The following is a 22409-nucleotide window of genomic DNA, read 5'->3' on the forward strand; positions in this document are numbered from 1 at the left end:
ATGTATGATTGTATGTGTTTATGTATGTATGTATGTGTTTATGTACGTATGTGTATATGTATGATTGTATGTGTTTATGTATGTATGTGTTTATGAATGAATGTATGATTGTATGTGTTTTATGTATGTATGGATGTATCTATGTGTTTATGTATGTATGTGTATATTATGTACGTATGTATTAGGGGTGTGGAAAATAATCGATATTAATCGATGTATCGATGCGCATGTGCGCGATGCGAGTGCATTGGCTCATTCACTGGGTATGGTGGATGCAATTGACGGGTGAAATCTAGATTCATCGCGATGCGTTTGTGGGTATGGGTCAAATTCGATGCAAGCGCCATGTTATTAATGTTAAACCTCGCCACACATGCTGTTCATTCGTGTCTTGAATTGAATACGGACGGAAGCCGTGAGGCACATCCAACTACTAGTAAAACAGCATGGACGTTCGTGTCCAAGCAGCAGCGAGGAAGTTTTTATATTTTCTATATTTAACCCCCCCGCAACGTTTAAATTCCATGTTTGGAAATACTATGGATTCACAAAGAACGACGGGAAGCTTGACAAAACGTCCGTCATTTGCAAAGAAGGCAGCGTGAAGAAGCCATACAACATAAGTTGTTGCAAAGCAAATCAAGTGTGGACATATCTGTCCCACTAAGATGCACGGGGTGACATGTCTTCATCTTCATCTCTCTTGTGTGACCTCTCTGGCCTTCACACTGATGGAGCCGCTGGCTGCTTTTACCGCCCCCTGCTGGCTAAGAAGAGCAACAGCATAGGCCTGTGCGGCAAGTCTCAGGAGGGAAGGTGTGTCCAAACTTCTATCATACGGCATGCCAGGGCCTTGTAATACATATATTATAAACACAAATTATGACTAATTTAACGCATTAATGACAGCTTAACGGAAGTTCCCTTTTAAGGCGGTAATTTATTTCGACGTGCGCTCCTCCTGTTTGACCCTCGGCCCACACCGTAGTTTGATTGACGTGTGGTAACTGTAGCCACAAGCTATAACTAATATTGAGCCGAAATGGAGAAAGAAAAGAGTATTGAGATTGGTAGAGTTAGCTTCAAAGCCGTTTGGATCTACTGTCGCTGTGTTTTGACTTCACGGATTACATGGCCTGCCGGAGACTGGAGCAGTGCAGGTATTGTTTTTTATTATTATTGTCATATACAGTGCTACCTTGGCATAAAAGTGTCCCAACTAACCAGTGGTTTTAACATTTTTACATCTTTTTTGGCATTGAACTGCCGGCTAAATTGGAGTTCCAGCTGCTATTGACGGGCTGTCAATGTGATAACCGTGGCTGAACTTCTGTGTTTTGCTAGCGTTAGCCATTTAGCATGGAACTACCACAATTATGCACATTAGCACTCAGAGTCATCAAATCTTACCTTAATGCATTCCCGCATAGTATTAGTGTTGGCAGAGTTCTTTTACCCAACGTTAAACGCACATAACACACGGCACACGTTGTTCAGAGCTGAGTGAAGCACCCACACACACGGGCTCACCTGTTTTATATATATTAATTAGAGCATGTGGGCAGTTCCCTAATCACAGTCACGTGATACCAAAATGAACAAATAAATCATGACATTTTAACAAACAAAATGAAATGAGAGCACATCAACACCCCCACTTGCTCACATTTTACAAGAATCATGTCAACATAAACTTCACAGGTTTTTTTTTTTTTTTTTTTTCCCAATGCTCACGCAAAAATCACAAGTTTAGAGTTCATTAGTTGTTCATAGTCCATGGTTCATTCACCAAACATAAAGGTTTCAAAGTTCATCAACTTCAGCTTGCTGGCTGGTTTCGTGAGGATGTCTGCAACCATTTCATTAGTTGGACAATATTCCAATGTCACATCATCAGTGTGTAAGGTTGATCTCACAAAGTGGTATTTAATGTCCACATGCTTACATCTTTGCCTATGTACAGGGTTTTTGGCTAGAGCTATAGTGCCCTGGTTGTCCTCGTAGACTAAACACCTGTATACCTGTCCATCAAAATACTTCAGAAGCTGTTTTAAATACAGACACTCTTGCATGGTCGCAGCTAAAGCCATATACTCAGCCTCACAAGTAGAGAGTGCAACTGTAGGTTGTCTTTTAGTTTTCCATGAAACAAATGGCCCATCTTTGTTCAGGCTGATACAGTAACCTGTCGTGCTTTTTCGATCAATATCAGCGGCCCAGTTGGCATCACTATAAGCATGGATTGTGTTTTCACCTTTGTGCTTTTTGAAACAAAGTTCTTTGTTTTGAGTACCTTTTAAGTATCTCAACACATGCTTTACCGTTGTCCATTGATCAGTAGTCGGTCTAGTGAAGTACTGAGATAGTTTACTCACTATAAAACTCAGGTCTGGCCTTGTACATGTTGCTAAGTATATTAAGCTCCCAACTGCCTCTCTGTATTTCCTCACATCATCCATTAGTTTAGCATCATCGCTGTAGTCAAGTTTCTGTTCACAAGGGGTAGCTCTGGCTTTACAGTCTAACATGTCAAATCTCTTCAGTATTTTCTGTACATATTTGCATTGTGACATCTTAACACAATCTGCAGACTGTTCAAAGTCAATACCCAGGTAATGTGTTAGTTTACCTAAGTTTTTCATTCTGAACTTGAGTTTCAACATTTCCTTAACACATTGTAAGACATCATCATCATTGGCAGCAATAATCAAATCATCGACCCATATGATTAGGTGCACTTTTTCTTGTTCAGTAATTTTGCTATAAACACAATGATCGGCTGGGTTCTGTACAAATTTCATCTCACACAAATAATCATGCAACATCTTATTCCAGTTGCGTCCTGACTGTTTTAGACCGTACAGGGATTTTTCTAGTTTGCACACTAATTTGTCACCTTCTTTTGATACAACTTCATAACCTTCAGGTTGTTCAATGTAAATTTCACACTCGATTGGTGCATGAAGATAAGCAGTTTTTACATCCATCTGGTGAACAACTAGCTGCTCCTGTGCTGCTTTCTGTGCTAATACCCGGACACTGGTCATATTAGCTGTAGGGGAGAAAGTTTCATCATAGTTTACACCTTTCTTTTGGCTAAACCCCCTGGCTACATATCGGGCTTTGTACTTGTCTGATCCATCAATGTTCTTTTTCATTGCATAAACCCATTTACCCCCCACTACATCTTTACCCTTGGGAAGAGTGGTCAAGGTAAAAGTTACATTGTCTTGTAGTGACTGCATTTCTTCATCCATAGCATCAACCCATTGTTTTGCATTAACTGAAGTGATTGCTTCTGTGTATGTTTGAGGAACATTACACAGGAGTCTGTAACAGTAGTCAATATTAGTAATATCCTCCTCAAAAACACATGCATGATCACCATAATAGTCAGGCTTTCTTCTCTCCCTATCAGGATAACGTTTCTCAGCAGGTTTGTATTCTTCCTGTTTACCTTCTTCATTTTCTGACTTCACTGTTTGAGCATTTTGTTCGTCTTTCACTTCTGCTTCATTGTTTGTGAACACTTCCTGACTTTCTATCACTTGTGGGTTAGCTAGTGGGCTTGTCACACATTTTCTCTCATTTTGAATGTCAAAATCATCATCTGCATCCAGTACCTCCTCATTCTTTTTAACTACAAACTCTACAAGTCTGTGTTTTTGTACTTTTCTGATGCTAGGATAGTACACCATGTAGGCCGGACTATTTTTATCATATCCAATAAAAATGGCCCTTTCACATTTAGAGTCCAACTTTCCTTTTTGTTGTTTGTAAGCATAACACACTTGTCCAAATTTCTGCATTCTGGCAATATTTGGCTGTCTGCCTGTTAACATGTAGTAAGGTGTCTGTTTTGTACGTCTATTAAAACACCTATTTCTCACCACAGCAGCTGTCTGGACAGCATAGGTCCACAACATCTTTGGTAGCTTGCTCTCTATTAGCATACACCTGGCCATTTCAAACAGGGTTCTCCAATTGCGTTCCGCTGTACCATTTTGGTGTGGAGAATATGGAGCGGAAGTCTCATGCCTAATACCCATCTTGCACATTAATGCTTGGAACTCTCTGGATGTGTACTCTGTGCCATTGTCAGATCTCATACATTTTATTTTGCCATAGGGCGCCACATCAGCAATTAATTTTTCTGTTGCTTGTACAGTGTCACTTTTGTGTTTCAAAAAGTAAACAAAAATTGCACTAGAGTAATCATCTGTGAAAGAAAGTGCATATTTATGACCATCTTTAGACACTGGATCTATAGGACCTGCTAAGTCAGTGTGTACCATGTCCAGAGGTGCTTTAGCCCTCACATCTGGCCCTCTGTTTCTAGTTTGGACAAACTTCCCTTGAATGCATACTTCACACTGTGAAACAGGTTTGTTACCTTCATTCTTAATTTCCATTCCATCTACAACATTTTTCAGTTTCATTATATCTCCAAAATTGCAATGACCTAAGATTTCATGCCAACTCTGCAAATCAAGGCTTTTCTTACACTGGTCATTAGTCTTACACATGTTTTCTGATGTATGCAGATAATAAAGTTTGTTGTGTATGTGTATGGGGAATTTGGTACCGTCTCTGTGCAGCAGCACATTTTTCTTCCCACTGAAGGTCACAGTGGCTCCGCTGGAAGTGGCAGCTTTCACTGAAAAGATATCTTGTGGATACGTTGGGATGTATAAGGCACCCCTCAGCGTTGTTCGGAAGCTCCTGCCCCCGCTGTCGATGAGCCACACCTCCGCGTCACCTCTGCGCTTGGCCACTCCTCTGCATCTGGAGCCGTCAGCCAGCTCCACGCAGTGAGACCCGGCTTGGAAACTGCTGTCAAACTTCTTGAACTTTGCGATGTCCGTGATTATGTGAGACGTCGCACCTGCATCCACCATCAGGCCTTTCCTCTTGACATCCAGCGCTGGTTCTTCAGAGTCGCATATCCGAAATGCATACTCCTTGCCCCCAGTCTCGTCGGCTGCTTTACGCACGTCATCCCGCTGCTTGTTCCGCCTGCAGCTGGCACTGTTGTGTGTGTTGCTTTTGCAGTGATGGCACCATCGTCTGCGCGAACAGGATCTGGCAATGTGTCCACTTGCACCACACTTGTAACATACAACGTCCATATAATTGCTGTCCTTTACTCCGGCGGGCGCGCGCTTTGTGCCAAACTGTGTTCTTGCCTTCATGACATTGTCCTCAGACACAGTTGCGCGCATGTTTTCAACATCCTCATAACTTCGGAGTTTTGTCTTAAACTCAGCAAAAGTCATTTTGGCTTCCCTCTGGGTTACATGTATGGCAAAAGGTTTAAATGTCTCTGGTAACCCCTTCAGCACCATTGCTATTAAAAGTCCATCACTGAGCGCTTCACCTGCGTTTCTCAGGGCTGTAATCGCAGTCTCTGCTCTGATAACATACTCTGTGACATCCTCGGTTGGCGACTTCTGCAGTGAGGTTAACTCTGTATACAAGTTAATTATTCTGGGCTCTCCTTTTCCAGCATAGTACTCACGGAGAATCTTCAGCGCACCGCGTCCATCATCTGCGGCTTCACGCATCACCAGTGATAGGCTTTTGTCGTCCAAAAACTGGATGAGCTCCGCGTAAGCCTCAGCGTTTTTCCCATCGTCTTCTTCGTCTGCATCGTCGGGCTCGTTCAATATTGTGTCTTTCAATCCTTGAAGGCACAGATGGCCTAAAAACTTGGTTTCCCATATTTCGTAGTTTTTCTCGTCACCGTCAAAAATGAGCCTCGCCCAGCGGCTACTCGCTGTCTCCCTCTCCTTTCTGCTCATGCCTTTAGCTCTCAGGTGCACGCGGTACAAGTTGCGACTTTCACCTTTCACCGACTTTCAAACTTTGTGTTATGGGATTCACCTGGGCCCATAACCTGTTGGCAGAGTTCTTTTACCCAACGTTAAACGCACATAACACACGGCACACGTTGTTCAGAGCTGAGTGAAGCACCCACACACACGGGCTCACCTGTTTTATATATATTAATTAGAGCATGTGGGCAGTTCCCTAATCACAGTCACGTGATACCAAAATGAACAAATAAATCATGACATTTTAACAAACAAAATGAAATGAGAGCACATCAACAATTAGCATTCGGGAGCAAATATGAGATGAAAGAAAACGGGGGGAAATACATCAAAATACAACCATACATCGGAGAACGGTAGATGCTGCGTTCAATAACCGTCCAAAAAGTAGGACAAATCGCAGCTCGTATTAAACATTCAAAAACGGTGTGATTTCTAAAGAATAGTTACAGTATTGTAATAAAACATTTACTTTCAACATCAAAACATTTAGGCTAATTATTTTCCATGTGCCAAAAATATCAGATTTTACATTTTCCGAACCGTAAATTCCCATTAAATGTCATTTTCCTACATTATTCAACCCATTCCAACACTTCCAACATCACAGCATTAAGGCTATTTTCCGCAATCTAAATTGTGTTTCCACGTGATGACGTACAGTTCCACGACCCCTCCCCTCTCAGTGTGGCAGGGCGGTGCTGCGAGCTCCGCCCATCTCCATCTCGCAGATGAAGGGCCGGTACATGTCACAGGGGGCGTCGTACCAGCTTCGGATCGCCACCCGCTCCAGGACCCGGGTCTTCACCATGTAGCCGCAGTCCTCGTTGATGTGGTTGTTGGGTTCTCCCTCCTCCCAGAAGCTTCACAGAGACACACACAGGAATTAGACCCCTCTCCCACCCTGACCCCTTCTAGCTGCCGGGCGGTACCGACCCTCCCACTAGCGGCGTCCCGTCCACCCAGGTCCACTTGTCCTCTGTGTGGCCGTCAGTGATTCCGAACCAGTACGCGTTCCAGTGGCCTCTGGGAAGTTGATCCCACAGGAACGTCTACACACACACGTGCACACTGGTCAGCCTCGTTGCTCGTGATCAAACGGGCTTGGACCGGGACCGGACGTACCTGCTCCTCAGCTGTTTGGATGATGGCCAGGTGAGCTCCTTTGCTCTCGCAGTAGGACTGGCTCTCCGGCCAGTCCCTGGACAGCCGAGAGATGAAGTAGCAGCTGCCGTTGAAGAGGAGCCACTCCATCGGACAGACGATGGGCGCCGGCGTCGCCCGCGTTCTGGCGGGGACCGTAGACTGAGACACCTCCACGTTCACGCCGGGCGACCCCGTGTGGCGCCCTCTACCTGCAGCTGCGGTCTCGGCGGCCAGTTTGCTCTGCAACTCCGCCTTTTCCTGCTGCAGCTTGCTGATGGTGGCGCTCAGAGCGTCCACATCCTGCACTGCAGCGCCACCTGCTGCTTTATTCTTGTCTGTGCATGAGACAAACAACACATATTTAAGTAGCCATATTGTATATACAAAAAAGATGCATGGAATTAATTGATTTAAATAAATGTTACAAATTAATATATTAATTGCATTTTAAATGTGATAATTTTGAAATAATTAATAGTAATAATAATTAATAATTATAAATAATAATTAATAATAATTGGCAAAATATATATAAATATGTAATAAAAATAAATAATATTTAATAATTGGCCAAATATATAGAAATATGTAATAAAAAATAAATAAAAAATAAATAAATACAATTTTAATAAAAAATTTAAAATAAATTACATAAAAAATTAAATATTAAGATTTACTTATTTATTACACTACAATATTATTTTCAGGCTTTTATATTCATTTTATATGACACTATTTTTATTTTATTTATTTTAGTATTATTTTTATTTATTGTTATTATTTTCATGTTTTTACCTCAGAATCAATATAAAATACATGATATTTTAAATGAATTTAATGGAATAATTAATATCAATATAATTAAATAAATGTTAAAAATAACACCGACTAAATGACTTGTAGCCACTTGTAAAAAATAAACGTGCTTTGCTTTGCTTGCGTGTGGCGCCGTGAGGAGCAGCACGGGAGGAGAACGGAGAAGCCCTGCGGTGGAAGATGCAGACTTCTTCCTTTTATTCGGAACTCCGCCACACTCTGACCCACGAGAGGCCTCGAAGGCGGCGTGCTCACAGTGTGCGCTGACGGCAATGATGGAGATCAGCAGGACGCCGCACAGCGTAGCCAAGCAGATGGTGGCGAGGCGGTACTTCCCGGGCCCGCCGGTCATCAGGAGTCTCACCGGGTGGGCTGAGGGAAGAGGGGTGGGGGTGACTTTCATTCCACAGTTGACATCATTATATATAATGAACTCTCCTATAGGAGAGTATCACTTTACCCTACTGTTATTTTCACATTGAAATGTCATGCATCCATTTTGTTGACCTTTGACTCGAGTTTAGCAGCATTTTTTCATATCCAAATGTAAAGCCTTCTCTTGTGACGTCCTTGTTGCAACATCTAGAGAAAGTGTTTACCGTTCCGATGCACATCTGGACTGCGGTCTAACGCCTCCTCGTCAATCAGTTTGGAGAACATCCCTTCGGATCCAGCCGGGGAGCCGATGCTCGGCATCTACTCGGTGTAAAGTGTAAAAAAATGTCTAACTAAAAGTTTTTGTAAAGTTGAGAGCTGAAGAGAAGTTACAGTCACTGAAGATGTTCGTCGATGCGCCGCCTTTAAGCCCATCGCGTCAAGTTACCTACGTATTACAACATACTTCCGATTAATCCTTTCAAAAGAAAAAGCACGTCTCCGTCGCCTCGCCACAAATGTATGTTTTACTTTGAAGGAACCACTGCATGGCTTCCGCCGTGGGCCGCCCGAGACTCTTGTGTCCATGCGAGGATTTTACGGGAACGTGAGGACCACTCGAGGTCATGTTTAGACGTGTTGCACAAACAGTATTCACTTTGTCACGAGACAGGAAGCAAAAATTTTCATCTGTCATCAAAAATAATCATGCAAGTATAACACGTGATCGAAAGAGGACATGACTAGTTGGGAACATTCACACGCGTTTTCTTGATTGAAGAGGATAGCAGGACACTTCCTGTTCCCCTTTCATCACGTGCCAGCACTTAGCAAAAATATGATGTGTTTTACAACCACATACATTTAATACCTTGTATTGAGTATGTAACACCGGAGACGTGAATACAAATGAAAACAATTAGCTCCGAAAACTCGCAATTACGAGTGAACATGAACACCTCACGGCACAAGGACGGAGCAAGAATAAATACATAAGTTTGGTCATCAATACGTATAAGTTTGGTATAAAGGTACACTTTGGAACTGGCTCCCCCTACTGACGCGTTTAAAGCATTAACACAATAAAGTGGTCCTGATGGAGAGTCGGAGCCGCCTGTGAGATGCTGCCCCCTGTTGGCTCTCTGTGCAATAGCACGTCTTCTATTGCTTTATTTTCCTCTTTTTGTTTTGATAAAACTTTTAGCGAACAAATTGTAAAAAATTAGCACAAGAACATGGTCTGTGAGGGAGGTACCAATATGTTAACATTTTCTTGATTGATTGGATGTTAGGGGAACACCAGAAGGAATAAACAGTAGTATTATATAATAACAGTAGTATTATATGATGCTAATACATAATATATCACAATAACATATATATGTAATGTATCCCTTGTAACAGGTGAATTTCCAAACCTAATGAAAGTTGCCAAGGTCATCCCAATATATAAAGGTGAGGATGGATTGATTTGTTTATGTATGTGTGTGTATATGTATGTATGTTTTTATGCATGTATGTATGTATGTATGTGTGTGTATATGTATGTATGTTTTTATGTATGTATGTATGTGTTTGTGTGTGTGTATGAATGTATGTTTTTATGCATGTATGTATGTGTGTATGTATGTGCGTGTGTATGTATGTATGTGAGTGTATGCCTATGTATGTACGTTTTTATGCATGTGTGTGTATGTATGTCTGTGTTTATGTATGAATGTATGATTGTATGTGTTTATGTATGAATGTATGTGTTTATGTATGTATGTGTATATGTATGATTGTATGTGTTTATGTATGTATGGATGCAGAATATGAATGCAGCGTAAAGAAGCCATACAATCGCAGCACTACAAACATGCAGACCCCCTTAAAAAGGGTACACCACACGTCCCCGGCCCCCCCTCTAGTTCCTCTTCGGACACCGGGGGAAAACCAAGCAGACCAGGTCAGAACAAGTGGATCTTCCCCTGCAACAAGTGTCCCTTCTTACGAGTGTCCCAGCAGAACATTCGGCTTCTTCCTGAATTTAAAAAGGGCATAAGTTGTTTTACCTTTCTGTCCTCACTGCTGTATTAGCCTAGCTCCTAGTGTATTCATATTAGCAGTATGTTTTGCAGACAGGAATATAAACAAACATTGATTCCACTGTTGAAAGTGTCACTTTTACTTTGTAGTGTATTTTGTACAGCAGTAATTGTTGTTTAATTGTTTTACTCCACCACTGAACCACTGCTATTGTAATTGCATAGTCAATGTAAAAGTGTGAAGAAAGTTGTTTTTGAAAAGTTGTTGCTGTTTTAAGATGGCAAAAAGAATGATCAAGAAGTGGTGCATGGTAAAACAAGACAAACAGCACTTTTGTTGAATTTACTGAAGTGCCTTTAAGTGCCTAAAAGGAATAAGGCCAAATCCTTTTTTAGTACCATACTGAATTCCATTTTTTTCTTTGCTTATTTGCATCATGTTGAATTGCATCATATTGAAAGATATTGCACCATATTGGATCGGACAGCATTAGAAGCAAGTTGAATAAAAACAACAACATGCTAACCCCTTATGGTTTTTGTCAAAAATCATCGCCCTCTAACTCTTGCATTTTATGCCACTTTTGGATACTTCTGTGGTACCTGTTGAGGGTGTGTGAGGTTTCCCTTGTTTTTTTGACCAGAAAAGTGCATTAGAAGCAAGTTGAAAAAAACGGGGAAAAAAACGACATACAAACTAAACCCTTACATTTTTTGGCAAAAATCACCGCCCTTAAACTCTGGAATTTTATGCAATATTTGGATGCTTCTGGGGCCCCTCTTGAGGGTGTGTGAGGGTTCCCATGTTTTTGAACAGAAAAGTGCATTAGAAGCAAGTTGAAAAAAACGAAAAAAACGACATACGAACTAACCCCTTACATTTTATGCAATATATCAATCTCTGGCATTTTATGTCATTTTTGGATGCTTCTCAGGCCCCTGTTGAGTGTGTGTGAGGTTTCCCATGTTTTTGAACAGAAAAGTGCATTAGAAGCAAGTTGAAAAAAAACGACATACAAACTAACCCCTTACATTTTATGCAATATTTGGGTGCTTCTGGGGCCCCTGTTGAGGGTGTGTGAGGTTTCCCCTGTTTTTTTGACCAGAAAAGTGCATTGAAGCAAGTTGAAAAAAACAACATACCAACTCCTTACGTTTTTTTGTATAAAAATCATCGCCCTCAAACATTGGCATTTTATGCCGTTTTTGGGTGCTTCTCGGGCCCCTGTTGAGTGTGTGTGTGAGGTTTCCCCTGTTTTGTGACCAGAAAGGTGCATTAGAAACAAGTTGAAAAAAACAGAAAAAAACGACATACTAACTAATACCTTACGTTTTTTGGCAAAAATCACCGCCCTTAAACTCTGGAATTTTATGCAATATTTGGATGCTTCTGGGGCCTCTTTTGAGGGTGTGTGAGGTTTCCCATGTTTTTTTAAACCAGAAAAGTGCATTAGTTCATTTTTTTCAAGTTGAAAAAAAACATCATACGAACTAACCCCTTATGTTTTTTTGTCAAAAATCACCGCCCTCAATCTCTGGCATTTTATGCCATTTTTGGATGCTTCTCAGGCCCCTGTTGAGGGTGTGTGACGTTTCACCAGTTTTTTTAAACCAGAAAAGTGCATTAGAAAAAAAACAAAAAAAACGACATACTGGACCCCATACGTTTTTTGTCAAAAATCACAGCCCTCAAACTCTTGCATTTCATGCCACTTTTGGATACTTCTGGGGCCCTTGTTGAGTGTGTGTGAGGTTTCCCCTGTTTTTTTGACCAAAAAAGTGCATTAGAAACAAGTTGAAAAAAACAGAAAAAAACAACATACTAACCCCTTATGATGTCTGTTTTGTTTTTTAAACATGTAGTGTTTTATTATGGTTGTAAGTTTTGTCTCAGTAAAAGTGTTGCGCTGCTATTAAAAAAAAGGAGTGTTGGGTAAATAGATTGTAAGACATGAGTGCTGTCTTTTCGTTTGAGTTAAATTTCCACTTTATTTGGTTAATACATCCAGTATCATCCTGTCATGTCTTTTATATTTCTTTCAATAACCATAATGGTAGCATATGTCAGACGTAATGCTGATTAATCATGCTTAATTCATTTGATTACCATTTGTAATCATTTGACAGCCCTAAAAATAGACAATACAGTATTTTATATTCTTGAGAAAAATCTGAGATTTCAGTTGAATTTGACACAAAGTAAAGCGCCTCACATCATCACTCGTGTTGCTCGCCGTCTTTGTTGATGACATTTTTGAAGAGCGCGATCAGCGGCCTCTGGCTGTGCTCATCCCAGCCTTTCATGAAGCCGCCGTAGCGTTTGGCGGCCGGCGGGGAGCCCCAGCGGAAGTGCTTCATCTTATAGGCGCCGTCTTTCTTCTGGTAGACCCCCCCTGAGAGATGCTGCTCATCCTCCTCCGGCTGCTCATCCTCGGCCGGCTCTCGCCTCCTCAAAACCTGCTTGGACTCCTCTCCCACATCGTTGGCGATGTACACTTTGATGGGGCGGCGCTTGACGCCCACCGGCTTCCCCCAGCGGAAATGCTCCATGGAGTAGGAACGCTTGGAAAGAGGCAAAGGAGGCGGAGACTCAGGAGAGACCAGTTGCAGGTGAGCGTCACCCGGGACCAGCGGCCTCTCGGCACTGAGGTCGGCACGGGACAGCTGCATGTAGTCCTGGGGGGGGGGGAGGAGATGTTTTGTTTTACATGACAGTAATATGTAATATGTAATATTATGTAATATTACATGACGTCTAAATGAATAAATATTTGGGAAACCCTGGCGTTACCATCGCGCTGTTCTCTGACTGGACCTCCTGACAATTGGGATTCTCCCAGTACTGACTGGCAGATCCCGTGGCCACGCCCACCAGCAGCGCCGCCACCAATGACCAAGTAGGACACATTCTCCTGCCGTGAAGATATGATGAGTTATTGACACAGCAGTAAAATACCGACTTACATCTAAAAGCAGATGAAAAAATAGAATGGATGGAGGACTAATAAGCTATGAAAAAACAGCAATTGTATTTTTCAACAATAATAAAATACTAACAGCTTTGGTGAAGCTAATAACGTAATAAATAAATTTATAAACGTAATAAATAAATGCTAATAAATAAATCCTAATGAAAAGACGCGTCAGGGAGACTCACCCGCTGTTCCACTCGAGCTGAAGCGTATGGATGAAGACGATTTTTGGTAGGACTGTCAACGCGGAACCCTTCAATTTATATCCTCGCCATCCAAGGACACACACACGATGACGTCATGCCTCCATTTTCCCCTTTTGATGCTTGCAATCAAATTAAAGGTCAGCCAAAATCCTGCAGACACACAAACATCTTCATGGTCAGCGTGGTCATCACAATAATTGGTACAGTGACACGCATGTGGTTGACCTTTCATAAATAATAAGTAAAGTTTAGATATTAGATTTACTAGAGATGCAGAATATATATTTTTATGTTATGAGTATGATGTAATAATTCCCTCATCCCAGCACCCCTGATATTCATATATATATTTTTAACATGTTTGTCTACTCATGTCACATGTTTGTTCTTCCACAAACATTGCAACTTATATAAAAAAAATAAATAACCGCACCGGAAGGCTGTACGTTCCATGAAATGTCAACGTCTGTCTGCAAAACAAGAAGATTAACACTCCGCCGTCACCTCGTCACACCTTCCTGTCGCCTGTCCTCCTCGCCGCCGCACCTGCTCCGTGTCACATGGACGCTCGGCCGCAGTGGACAAGAGAGGACGCGTCCCCGATGAGTCCAAAGGTCAGCTATGAAAACAAATACATCAGCAGTGCTGAGCCACGTTTTTTTCTATCCTTTCTATTAAAAGCACATTAAAGCACACAAGGCCACAATGAAACTTCCTTCTTGGCTTTTCTGCATCTAATGGAGCGTCTGGAAGGTAAACAGGACGCTAGATGCCATTAGGGGGGGCCTTGAACGTCCATTAGGTCCCTACGGAAGAACAAAGCTAATAGCATGATGATGACACACACGGGGGTCGGCGAGTTAGCCCGCCAGACTCAACTAGTGTGGTAAACATGTACAGGTGTACCTTCATATACAGGTGTACCTTTGTCTTTGGTGTATTTAGCACAGCCACGGGACGACATATAATCTCATTAAATGTGCTCCGATGCAACAATCCCCTGAGAGGATTGTTGGGATGAGATGAATGCACGCACGCCCAACGCTAACACGGCCTCATGCGTCTCCGTGCACACACAGGTAGGACTGTTACGCTTTTATTCGTAGTATTAGTCAGAATTACTTGAAATCAATAAAGTTTTACATTTAGCCCGGGTTTGGTCCCCACTGAGTGCTTCCTGTGATTGACAGCTGTCCAGTATCGGGTGTACCCCGCCACTAGCTCAAAGTCTGCTGGGATAGGCTCCAGCTAAACTACCCTTGAACAGGATAAGCGGTATAGAAAATAGATGATTAATTTACAGGGTTTACCTAAAGTCGGGACACGTAACTTACAGTGGTATTTATAGGTTATCACATGGTTTGTCTGGTATCAGGCCAGGTATCATGCCCCCAAGTGTCATGATACTGGGCCTGATACCAGACAAACCATGTGATGATCTTATTATCACATACTATTTAATCATGAGCTTATTATCACGTACTATTTAATTAAAAATACCATTTTGTTTCCAGAAAATGTTCAGTTTATTACATGTATTATATCTAAACAGTGTAAACACAATAATTGCAAAAATATTTCAACAATAATATTTTATCAACAGTCTTATCTTATCAATGTCTGACAATTAAAGTTCCATTAATCAAGTTTGGGTTTTTTGGTGACTGGAGAAGCACTAGGCACTAAGCACTCGTGTGCTGTTCTCTGATTGGTTGTTTCACAGGCACGATACCAGAGCAGCACGCTCTGAGTGGACAGCTCCGGGGGCTGATACTGACATGGTTAAACTCTATATTTTATCAGTATCACTGCCCTGGGCTTTGACACAGTATCATTTCGGCATTTTCCCGTATCATTCATGGCCGGCTTCTAGGGTACAGGGCCAATTAATACTGTAGTATGTGATAAGAAAAAGTATCTGAACCTTTTGGAATTTCTCACATTTCTGCATAAAATCACCATCAAATGTGATCTGATCTTTGTCAAAATCACACAAAAATGAAAAAACAGTGTCTGCTTTAACTGAAACCACCCAAACATTTATAGGTTTTCATATTTTAATGAGGATAGCATGCAAACAATGACAGAAGGGGGAGGAATAAGTAACTGAACCATCACATTTAATATTTTGTGCCCCCCCCCTTTGGCAGCAATAACTTCAACCAGATCAGTCTGGCACATTGATCAGGACTAACCTTGGCCCATTCTTCTTTACAAAACTGCTGTAGTTCAGTCAGATTCTTGGGATGTCTGGCATGAATCCCTGTTTTGAGGTCATGCCACAGCATCTCAATGGGGTTCAAGTCTGGACTTTAACTTCAGAATGTGTATTTTGTTCTTCTGAAACCATTCTGAAGTTGATTTACTTCTGTGTTTTGGATCATTGTCTTGTTGCAGCATCCATGCTCTTTTTAGCTTCAACTTTCCACAAAATATTAAATGTGATGGTTCAGTTACTTATTCCTCCCCCTTCTGTCATTGTTTGCATACTATCCTCATTACAATATGAAAACCTATAAATGTTTGGGTGGTTTTAGTTAAAGCAGACACTGTTTTTTCATCTGTGTGATTTTGACAAAGATCAGATCACATTTGATGGTGATTTTATGCAGAAATGTGAGAAATTCCAAAAGGTTCAGATACTTTTTCATATCAATGTATTTATTTAATAGGGTTTTTCTGTATTATTATTTATAGTGTATTATAAATACTTCCACTATGTTTAATTATCTAATTGTATGACATCCATCATGTACCAACACTGACATCGGTTGTTAACTGAACATTCTCCAATTATAGTTTGTGTGCAAGTCAGTTCGCACACTTCCGTACATTCTGAGTGCACTCGTCAATTTGCACACTTAGACATGACTTAGACCAGGGGTCCCAAACATGCAGCCCACGGGCCAAATGTGGCCCGCAGGACACTAGTTTGAGGCCCCCGCCTTGATATGAAAGTTTAATGTTAGTGCGGCCCGCGCAAGTTTGATATGGATGCTGTATGGTATCATGTACCCAGAAAAAATTATTACGTTTGATTAATGTTCATGTTAAAGGTTAAATAACTGTTAATAGTTATCCTCCCTATCCGTGTGGAAGTGGTAAGTTTTTGGCTATTTAAGTTTAAAGGAAATAACTTGAAGGCTACCGTTTAGGTCGCTAACTTTCTAGTTTGCGAGTTAGCGTGTGTCTCAAGACCCTGCAGTTGCGCAATATGTTGTAAATAAAAAGAGTATAAATGTGACTATAGTCGTGTTTTGTCATGTCTACAGGGCTCTAATAATGCTTTGTTCATTTTAATCTGAAAAAAATCATTTGTCTACCCACCAACTATATGTGGTTTCTTAAGTTTTTATTATTTGCTGTTTTATTATTATTATTATTATATTTATTAATTACTGATTGATTGATTTTCTTTATTCTTGATTTGTTTATTTATTTTTCATCTTATTTTGTGTAGAAAAATAAAAAGTAAGATATTTGAGAACAGTGGAATGTTTTATCAGAGCTTTTCTTGTAGAAAATTGGAACCAAAGCGAAGTTTTTAAATGTTTTTGTTTTTAATAAATGCGTTTTTTTGGAAAACCTGATGCGGCCCAGTCTCATCCAGACCCGAGCTCCAGTGGCCCCCAAGTAAATTGAGTTTGAGACCCCTGACTTAGACTGAAGTGTGTATTTGTACACTTCCTGCAGTTCAAAGGTCAAGCTAAGAGGATGAAGGTGAGAGACTTTCTTGTGGCCATGGCCCTGCTGACTGGCCTACATGTCCAACTTGCGTCTGGTTCTGATTGGTCAGACGTTGGACACGATGAGGACGCCCATGCCAACACTCTGAGAGAAGCAGACGTGGAAGGGGCAGACCTACACCAGGACAACAATGAGGATGCAGACTGGCATCCTTCTCGTGTCCTTGAAGAGACCCCCACAGACATCCACCGAGAGGGCCGGTTGGACACAGGCAGACCCGACCCACCAGGTCAGCCTGGCACCTTTACGGTGGCACACTGCGACGAGCACAGCGGCCAGCTAACTTCTGAGGGTCACTGCAGACTGAGAGCAACGCTGCCCACGATGGGAGAGGGGCAGAAACGCTGTCCTGACATGTTTCGCTGCTCAGATGATGTTTCCTTCTGGCTTCGTGAGAACCAGAACCGCAAGGAGCAACTGAAGGAGCTGAGGGAGACCATGTCGGAGCTGCAGGAAGAGCTCAGGAATCACAGTCATGGAGTCCAGGTCCTGGAGATGCAGGTAATATTTGTTATACGGATGCCCAATAAGCCCCGGGTGACCCTGCAGGCTTACAGGATTAGATAAGTCTCTCTTGGTGGCTCCTGCACATTCACACACCCCACACACCCCACACACCGTGACACAAGTCTGTTGGCTCCAAGAGGGAAGAAAGCGCTCGTCCAAGATGGACCTTCCACCAGCGTTTGCGCCCACTGGAAGCGCGGCACGATGAGGCCAGAGCACTGCAGCACGTGCACGCGGAGCTGCTGCATGAGCTGCAGGCACACATCCACAACTTGTCGAACGATGTTCGCCACATGAGCGCAAGAACGGGCTGCACGGCCAACGACGTCCACTCCGGCAGGCCGCTGGGCTTGAGGGACACTTTGGTGCCAGGTACATGTGACCAGACAAATTATAGAGAGCAGTATCACATTACTTAGCGTACGTCTGGGTGTCTCCTGCAGACAGACATCATGTGTCCATGTGTCCGTCCGATTGTGCGTCTTTGTATCTCAGTGGTGTGCGACATTCTGGTGTTTACACCATGGTCCTGTCGCCGGGTGCAAGTGTGCCAGTCTACTGCGACATGGAGACAGAAGGTGGATTTAAAATGAATGCAGTATCGATACACCCACAAACACCCAAATAAGAACATTTCTGTTCCTACTGAGTGTTCAATGTGCCTACATGAGGTTCTGAGGGTTCTGCGTGTCCACCAGGTGGAGGTTGGACGATGCTCCAAAGGCGGCATGACGGCTCATTGAGCTTCAACCGCGCCTGGTCCGAGTACCGCGAAGGCTTCGGTCAACCCAGGGGAGAACACTGGCTGGGCAACCAACAGCTCCACCTGCTGACCAACCAAGGCCACTACAGCCTCCGCATTGACATGCAGGATTGGAGCCACGCCCACCGCTACGCCCTCTACAACAACTTCAGGTCTACAGACACTTTCACAAGATTACATCAAACAGGAAGTGAGTGGTGGGCTGCACAGCGGTCGAGTGGTTAGTGCGCAGACCTCACAGCTAGGAGATCAGGGTTCAATTCCACGCTCGGCCATCTCTGTGTGGAGTTTGCATGTTCTCCCCGTGCATGCGTGGGTTTTCTCCGGGTACTTCGGTTTCCTCCCACATTCCAAAAACATGCTAGGTTAATTGGCCACTCCAAATTGTCCATAGGTATGAATGTGAGTGTGAATGGTTGTTTGTCTATATGTGCCCTGTGATTGGCTGGCCACCAGTCCAGGGTGTACCCCGCCTCTCGCCCAAAGACAGCTGGGATAGGCTCCAGGACCCCCGCGACCCTCGTGAGGATAAGCGGTAGAAAATGAATGAATTAAGTGAGTGGTCACCATAGGAGGGAGCAGGGTGTTACAGAGACGATGGCGTGATTACCTTGCAGGGTCGAGGATGAGGAGAACCAGTACCGCCTCCATGTGTCTGGTTTCAGCGGGACGGTGGAGGATTCTTTCGCTTGGTACCATGACCAGCACGGCTTCAGCACGCCAGACACAGGCAACGTGTGCGCCGAAATCAGCCACAGCGGATGGTGGTTCCACCAGTGCTTCCACGCCAACCTCAATGGCGTCTACTACGAGGTGAATTCAATATTTGATACGTGAAAAGTGAAGAACATCAATACTCACACGACATCTGCTTGTCCTCAGGGAGGTCAGTACTCTCTGAAGGCTCAGAACCTGCTTGGCCCAGACGGCATCGTCTGGTTCTCCTGGAAGGATTCAGACTTCTACTCCCTCAAGGCTGTCTCCATGATGATACGACCACACAACTTCAGGTCGCGGGTGTCTCCATAGCGAGGGACAGCTCAGGACAAAGCTTCCATGGGTGCTTCACAGCAGGTTGTTTGTTAGTGGAGGATTTTGAGAGGCCCCAGAAAGAGGCCCTGTGGTACACCTAAAAGTCTACCAGTAACAGAATGTATTTGTTCAATGTGAACAACGCTGACCTGAAACCTGCGTTCCTTTGTCATTGTTATCTTTATCTGCAAGCTTACAAGTTATCTGCATCATAAACAAGAGAGAGGCGTTATTCCTTTACATGTTTATTTAGTGACCGTAGAAGGTAAGGACCCACGCACCTACAAGGACTGAGGGGGATGAGGAGGTGCTCTTAGCCACCAAATGTGCACAAGAGAATTTCTTCAGAAAGTCTTTACAGACGAAAAAGAGGGGGTGTTTATGTGGGGCGCTCCCTGGGGCGGGTGACGTACTGCCACCACAGAGGGGGAAGGTCGCCCTCCTGGCGGGCTGGAGGGAGGGCTTCAGACTTGGGCCCATCGGCTGGAGTCTCGGCTTGCAGCTGGGCCACCTGGAAGCAACAATGGGAACACATTTGATGGCCCGCTCGTTAGCTGACAGAGGGATTCTACACCCTGGAGATTCCCACCTCTTTATCCCAGCTCTGCATCCTCAGCTTCTTCCACTCCTCCCTCTTGGAGAAGTAGTCAGGGTACATGGCCTTCTCTGATGGGTGCCACTGATCCAGCACCCACTCAGGAAGCTTCAAGGACAAAATAGTGACATTTTATCAACAAATATTGGGGTGCCCGATGTTCCCACTCTTCTTATTTGTTTGTTTCGTTTTGTGTAAGATTCTGTGATTATACACTACCGCTCAAAAATTTGGGATCACTTGGAAATTGTTTTGGCCAGTCTGAGATATGGCTTTTTCTTGGCAATCCTGCCATGAAGTCCAGCATCCTGAAGTCGTGCTTCACTGTTGATACTGACACTGGTGTTTGACGGCTACTATTTAGTGCAGCTGCCAGGTGACGACCTGTGAGGCGTCTTTGCCTTAAACTACACACTCTCAGATATTTGTCTTCTTGCACAATTGTGCATCGTTTTTGTGTCCTTGTTAGACCCAGTTTGTGCTGCTCTCTGAACGGAGTCGTTAACAGCATGTTTTAGGTTTTAGATTAGATTTTTAAATGGATTTCCTAATAATCTATTAGCCTTATAAAATGATGAACTTGGATTAGCAGCCATACCAGGAGATTGATGCAGAGGACTGACAGTTGTTGATAGTAGGCCTCTGTGCACAAATGTAGATCCTTCTTTGAAAATCATCTGATTCATTTTAATTGTTTGTGAAATGGAAAAAAATGTTTGTGAAATGCATGAAAATGTATTTTTCTTTGGAAAGCAAAGAAATTTGCAAGTGATCCCAAACTTCTGAGCGGTAGTGTATGTGTGGGAAAAAATCCCTCATTGAATTAACAACTGCTCTGGCGTGGAGAAGGGGTAGTATTTAATAAGCTTAGCTTCTTCCTGCTCCTTTTCAGACATGTGTAGCAATGAAGTGTATATTCTATATGTGTACATGTAACATTATATGCATGTCTGAAATAAATTAAGAAAAAAAGAACAAATAGACTAACGTAAACTTGAATTTCACTTTGGTTAAATTTGTATAATGAAATTAAACTAGTTGTACACGATAATTATCAGAACGATATGAGGGAATTTTGACATCATACTGATAAATCAGTGCTGTTTCTTACATTTTTTCAGCTAATTTACTAGCACGAGTGGGTCAGAGTGTAATGCCTACTGCCATCCCACACAGCCAGCCTCACCTTGTAGCACTCATAGCGCTCGTAGGAGGTACCCCCAGGAGAGTCAGGGAAGATGTAGGGCTGTGGATGCTGCTTGTCCCAAAACTCCTCCTCTCCCGCCTTCAGCATCATGGTGGCCTTCATCATGTCTTTTTCATTCTTGTTCTCGTCGAAGCGAGCGCGCAGCAGGCAGGCATAGAAGCGATATTTGTCCCTAAATGGCAAAAGCACACAAGTTACATTGCTTTTAAAGACAACAGCAACAGGAACGTCAACAACAAATGCTTTAAGAATAAAAATGTTACTGCATACGTATGATATCAAAAAATTGCTTACAATAAATAATTCTAATGATTGAGATCCTTATGTCAAGAAAATGGGCTGCATGGTGGACGAGTGGTTAATGCGCAGGCCTCACAGCTAGGAGACACGAGCTCAATTCCACACTCGGCCATCTCTGTGTGGAGTTTGCATGTTCTCTCTGTGCATGCGTGGGTTTTTTCCAGGTTCTCCGGTTTCCTCCCACATTCCAAAAACATGCTAGGTTAATTGGCGACCCCAAATTGTCCATAGGTATGAATGTGAGTGTGAATGGTTGTTTGTCTATATGTGCCCTGTGATTGGCTGGCCACCAGTACAGGGTGTACCCCACCTCTCACCCAAAGACAGCTGGGATAGGCTCCAGCACCCCCGCGACCCTCGTGAGGAAAAAGCGGTAGAAAATGAATGAATGAATGTCAAGAAAATACTTTCACTAAAAGGGAACTGCTTTATGCCTTATGGAGGCTAACCTTTAGCATTTATATCTACATAAGGAGCATACACCAGCCAATATGTCAAGTGAATTGAAAAAAATAACATGAGTTTATTGTTGGAAGCACGGAATACAAAAAGTCAAAGTTGGATTGTCTAGTCTGACTCGAGCAACGAGTGACCCGGCTAGCAGTTAGCTTAGCTATTAGCTTAGCTGCATTAGCAAACACAGAGCGCCGGCTAACTCCGCAAACAACTATCATCCCCTACAAAATAAGAGATCCTACCGAAAGATACACCACGACTCAAGGTGTCTCAAGGACTTTTTGTAGAGGCGCAGCACTTTTTGCTGGTGAGTTAGAAAGGCAGAGGCCATCCTTGGTGTCCTCTGTCACCTTCTAGCCGAGCGAGGCGCAAAGCATTCTGGGATTTTGTGGCTTGACATGTTTTGACCGTAATTCTGACCTCAAA

General features: G+C 42.9%; 4 protein-coding genes across 6 annotated transcripts; 1 reads left to right on the plus strand and 3 right to left on the minus strand.

The window, feature by feature from the left end:
• Positions 1-5986: 5986 nt before the first annotated feature.
• On the minus strand, positions 5987-8603 carry LOC131101913 (CD209 antigen-like). Its single transcript, XM_058047319.1, has 5 exons — positions 8396-8603; positions 8052-8168; positions 6960-7315; positions 6771-6886; positions 5987-6697 (listed from the first exon to the last, which is right to left on the minus strand). Exons 1-5 carry the CDS (start codon positions 8490-8492, stop codon positions 6517-6519), a joined length of 867 nt encoding a protein of 288 aa, XP_057903302.1. The 5' UTR covers positions 8493-8603; the 3' UTR covers positions 5987-6516.
• Positions 8604-12161: 3558 nt separating this feature from the next.
• LOC131101857 (pro-opiomelanocortin-like) lies at positions 12162-13503 on the minus strand. Its single transcript, XM_058047245.1, has 3 exons — positions 13356-13503; positions 12990-13110; positions 12162-12874 (listed from the first exon to the last, which is right to left on the minus strand). The coding sequence occupies exons 2-3, from the start codon at positions 13104-13106 to the stop codon at positions 12416-12418; spliced, it is 576 nt and encodes a 191-aa protein (XP_057903228.1). The 5' UTR covers positions 13107-13110; positions 13356-13503; the 3' UTR covers positions 12162-12415.
• Positions 13504-14393: 890 nt separating this feature from the next.
• On the plus strand, positions 14394-21557 carry LOC131101855 (angiopoietin-related protein 7-like). Of its 3 annotated transcripts, none has more exons than XM_058047240.1 (7): positions 14394-14455; positions 17070-17624; positions 17768-18002; positions 18074-18208; positions 18329-18583; positions 19011-19206; positions 19276-21557. In XM_058047240.1, the coding sequence occupies exons 1-7, from the start codon at positions 14399-14401 to the stop codon at positions 19292-19294; spliced, it is 1452 nt and encodes a 483-aa protein (XP_057903223.1). In that variant the 5' UTR covers positions 14394-14398; the 3' UTR covers positions 19295-21557. The 3 variants fall into 3 exon arrangements, with proteins under 3 accessions (XP_057903223.1, XP_057903222.1, XP_057903224.1); XM_058047239.1 differs by having other exon boundaries at positions 18329-18545; XM_058047241.1 differs by lacking the exon at positions 18074-18208 and having other exon boundaries at positions 18329-18545.
• On the minus strand, positions 19655-22370 carry ndufb9 (NADH:ubiquinone oxidoreductase subunit B9). Its single transcript, XM_058047246.1, has 4 exons — positions 22226-22370; positions 21207-21399; positions 20015-20128; positions 19655-19936 (listed from the first exon to the last, which is right to left on the minus strand). Exons 1-4 carry the CDS (start codon positions 22312-22314, stop codon positions 19805-19807), a joined length of 528 nt encoding a protein of 175 aa, XP_057903229.1. The 5' UTR covers positions 22315-22370; the 3' UTR covers positions 19655-19804.
• Between the last annotated feature and the right edge of the window lie 39 nt (positions 22371-22409).

Source organism: Doryrhamphus excisus, chromosome 14 (genome assembly GCF_030265055.1).
Source record: "Doryrhamphus excisus isolate RoL2022-K1 chromosome 14, RoL_Dexc_1.0, whole genome shotgun sequence".
In the NCBI taxonomy this organism is placed as follows: domain Eukaryota; kingdom Metazoa; phylum Chordata; class Actinopteri; order Syngnathiformes; family Syngnathidae; genus Doryrhamphus; species Doryrhamphus excisus.

Bases quoted from the DNA above. Each gene is read 5' to 3' on its own strand.
- ndufb9 (XM_058047246.1), bottom strand. From the start codon at position 22,314: ATGGCCTCTGCCTTTCTAACTCACCAGCAAAAAGTGCTGCGCCTCTAC. The intron at 21,400-22,225 runs GTAGGATCTCTT...TTTGCCATTTAG, and splicing joins GAGTCGTGGTGTATCTTTCG to GGACAAATATCGCTTCTATG. The intron at 20,129-21,206 runs GTGAGGCTGGCT...TTGTCCTTGAAG, and splicing joins AGCGCTATGAGTGCTACAAG to CTTCCTGAGTGGGTGCTGGA.
- LOC131101855 (XM_058047239.1), top strand. From the start codon at position 14,399: ATGAATGCACGCACGCCCAACGCTAACACGGCCTCATGCGTCTCCGTG. The intron at 14,456-17,069 runs GTAGGACTGTTA...CACTTCCTGCAG, and splicing joins GCGTCTCCGTGCACACACAG to TTCAAAGGTCAAGCTAAGAG. The intron at 18,209-18,328 runs GTGGATTTAAAA...CGTGTCCACCAG, and splicing joins CTGCGACATGGAGACAGAAG to GTGGAGGTTGGACGATGCTC.
- LOC131101857 (XM_058047245.1), bottom strand. From the start codon at position 13,106: ATGTGTCCTACTTGGTCATTGGTGGCGGCGCTGCTGGTGGGCGTGGCC. The intron at 12,875-12,989 runs GTAACGCCAGGG...CCCCCCCCCCAG, and splicing joins AGTCAGAGAACAGCGCGATG to GACTACATGCAGCTGTCCCG.
- LOC131101913 (XM_058047319.1), bottom strand. From the start codon at position 8,492: ATGCCGAGCATCGGCTCCCCGGCTGGATCCGAAGGGATGTTCTCCAAA. The intron at 6,887-6,959 runs GTACGTCCGGTC...GTGTGTGTGTAG, and splicing joins TCCAAACAGCTGAGGAGCAG to ACGTTCCTGTGGGATCAACT. The intron at 6,698-6,770 runs GTCGGTACCGCC...GTCTCTGTGAAG, and splicing joins GGGACGCCGCTAGTGGGAGG to CTTCTGGGAGGAGGGAGAAC.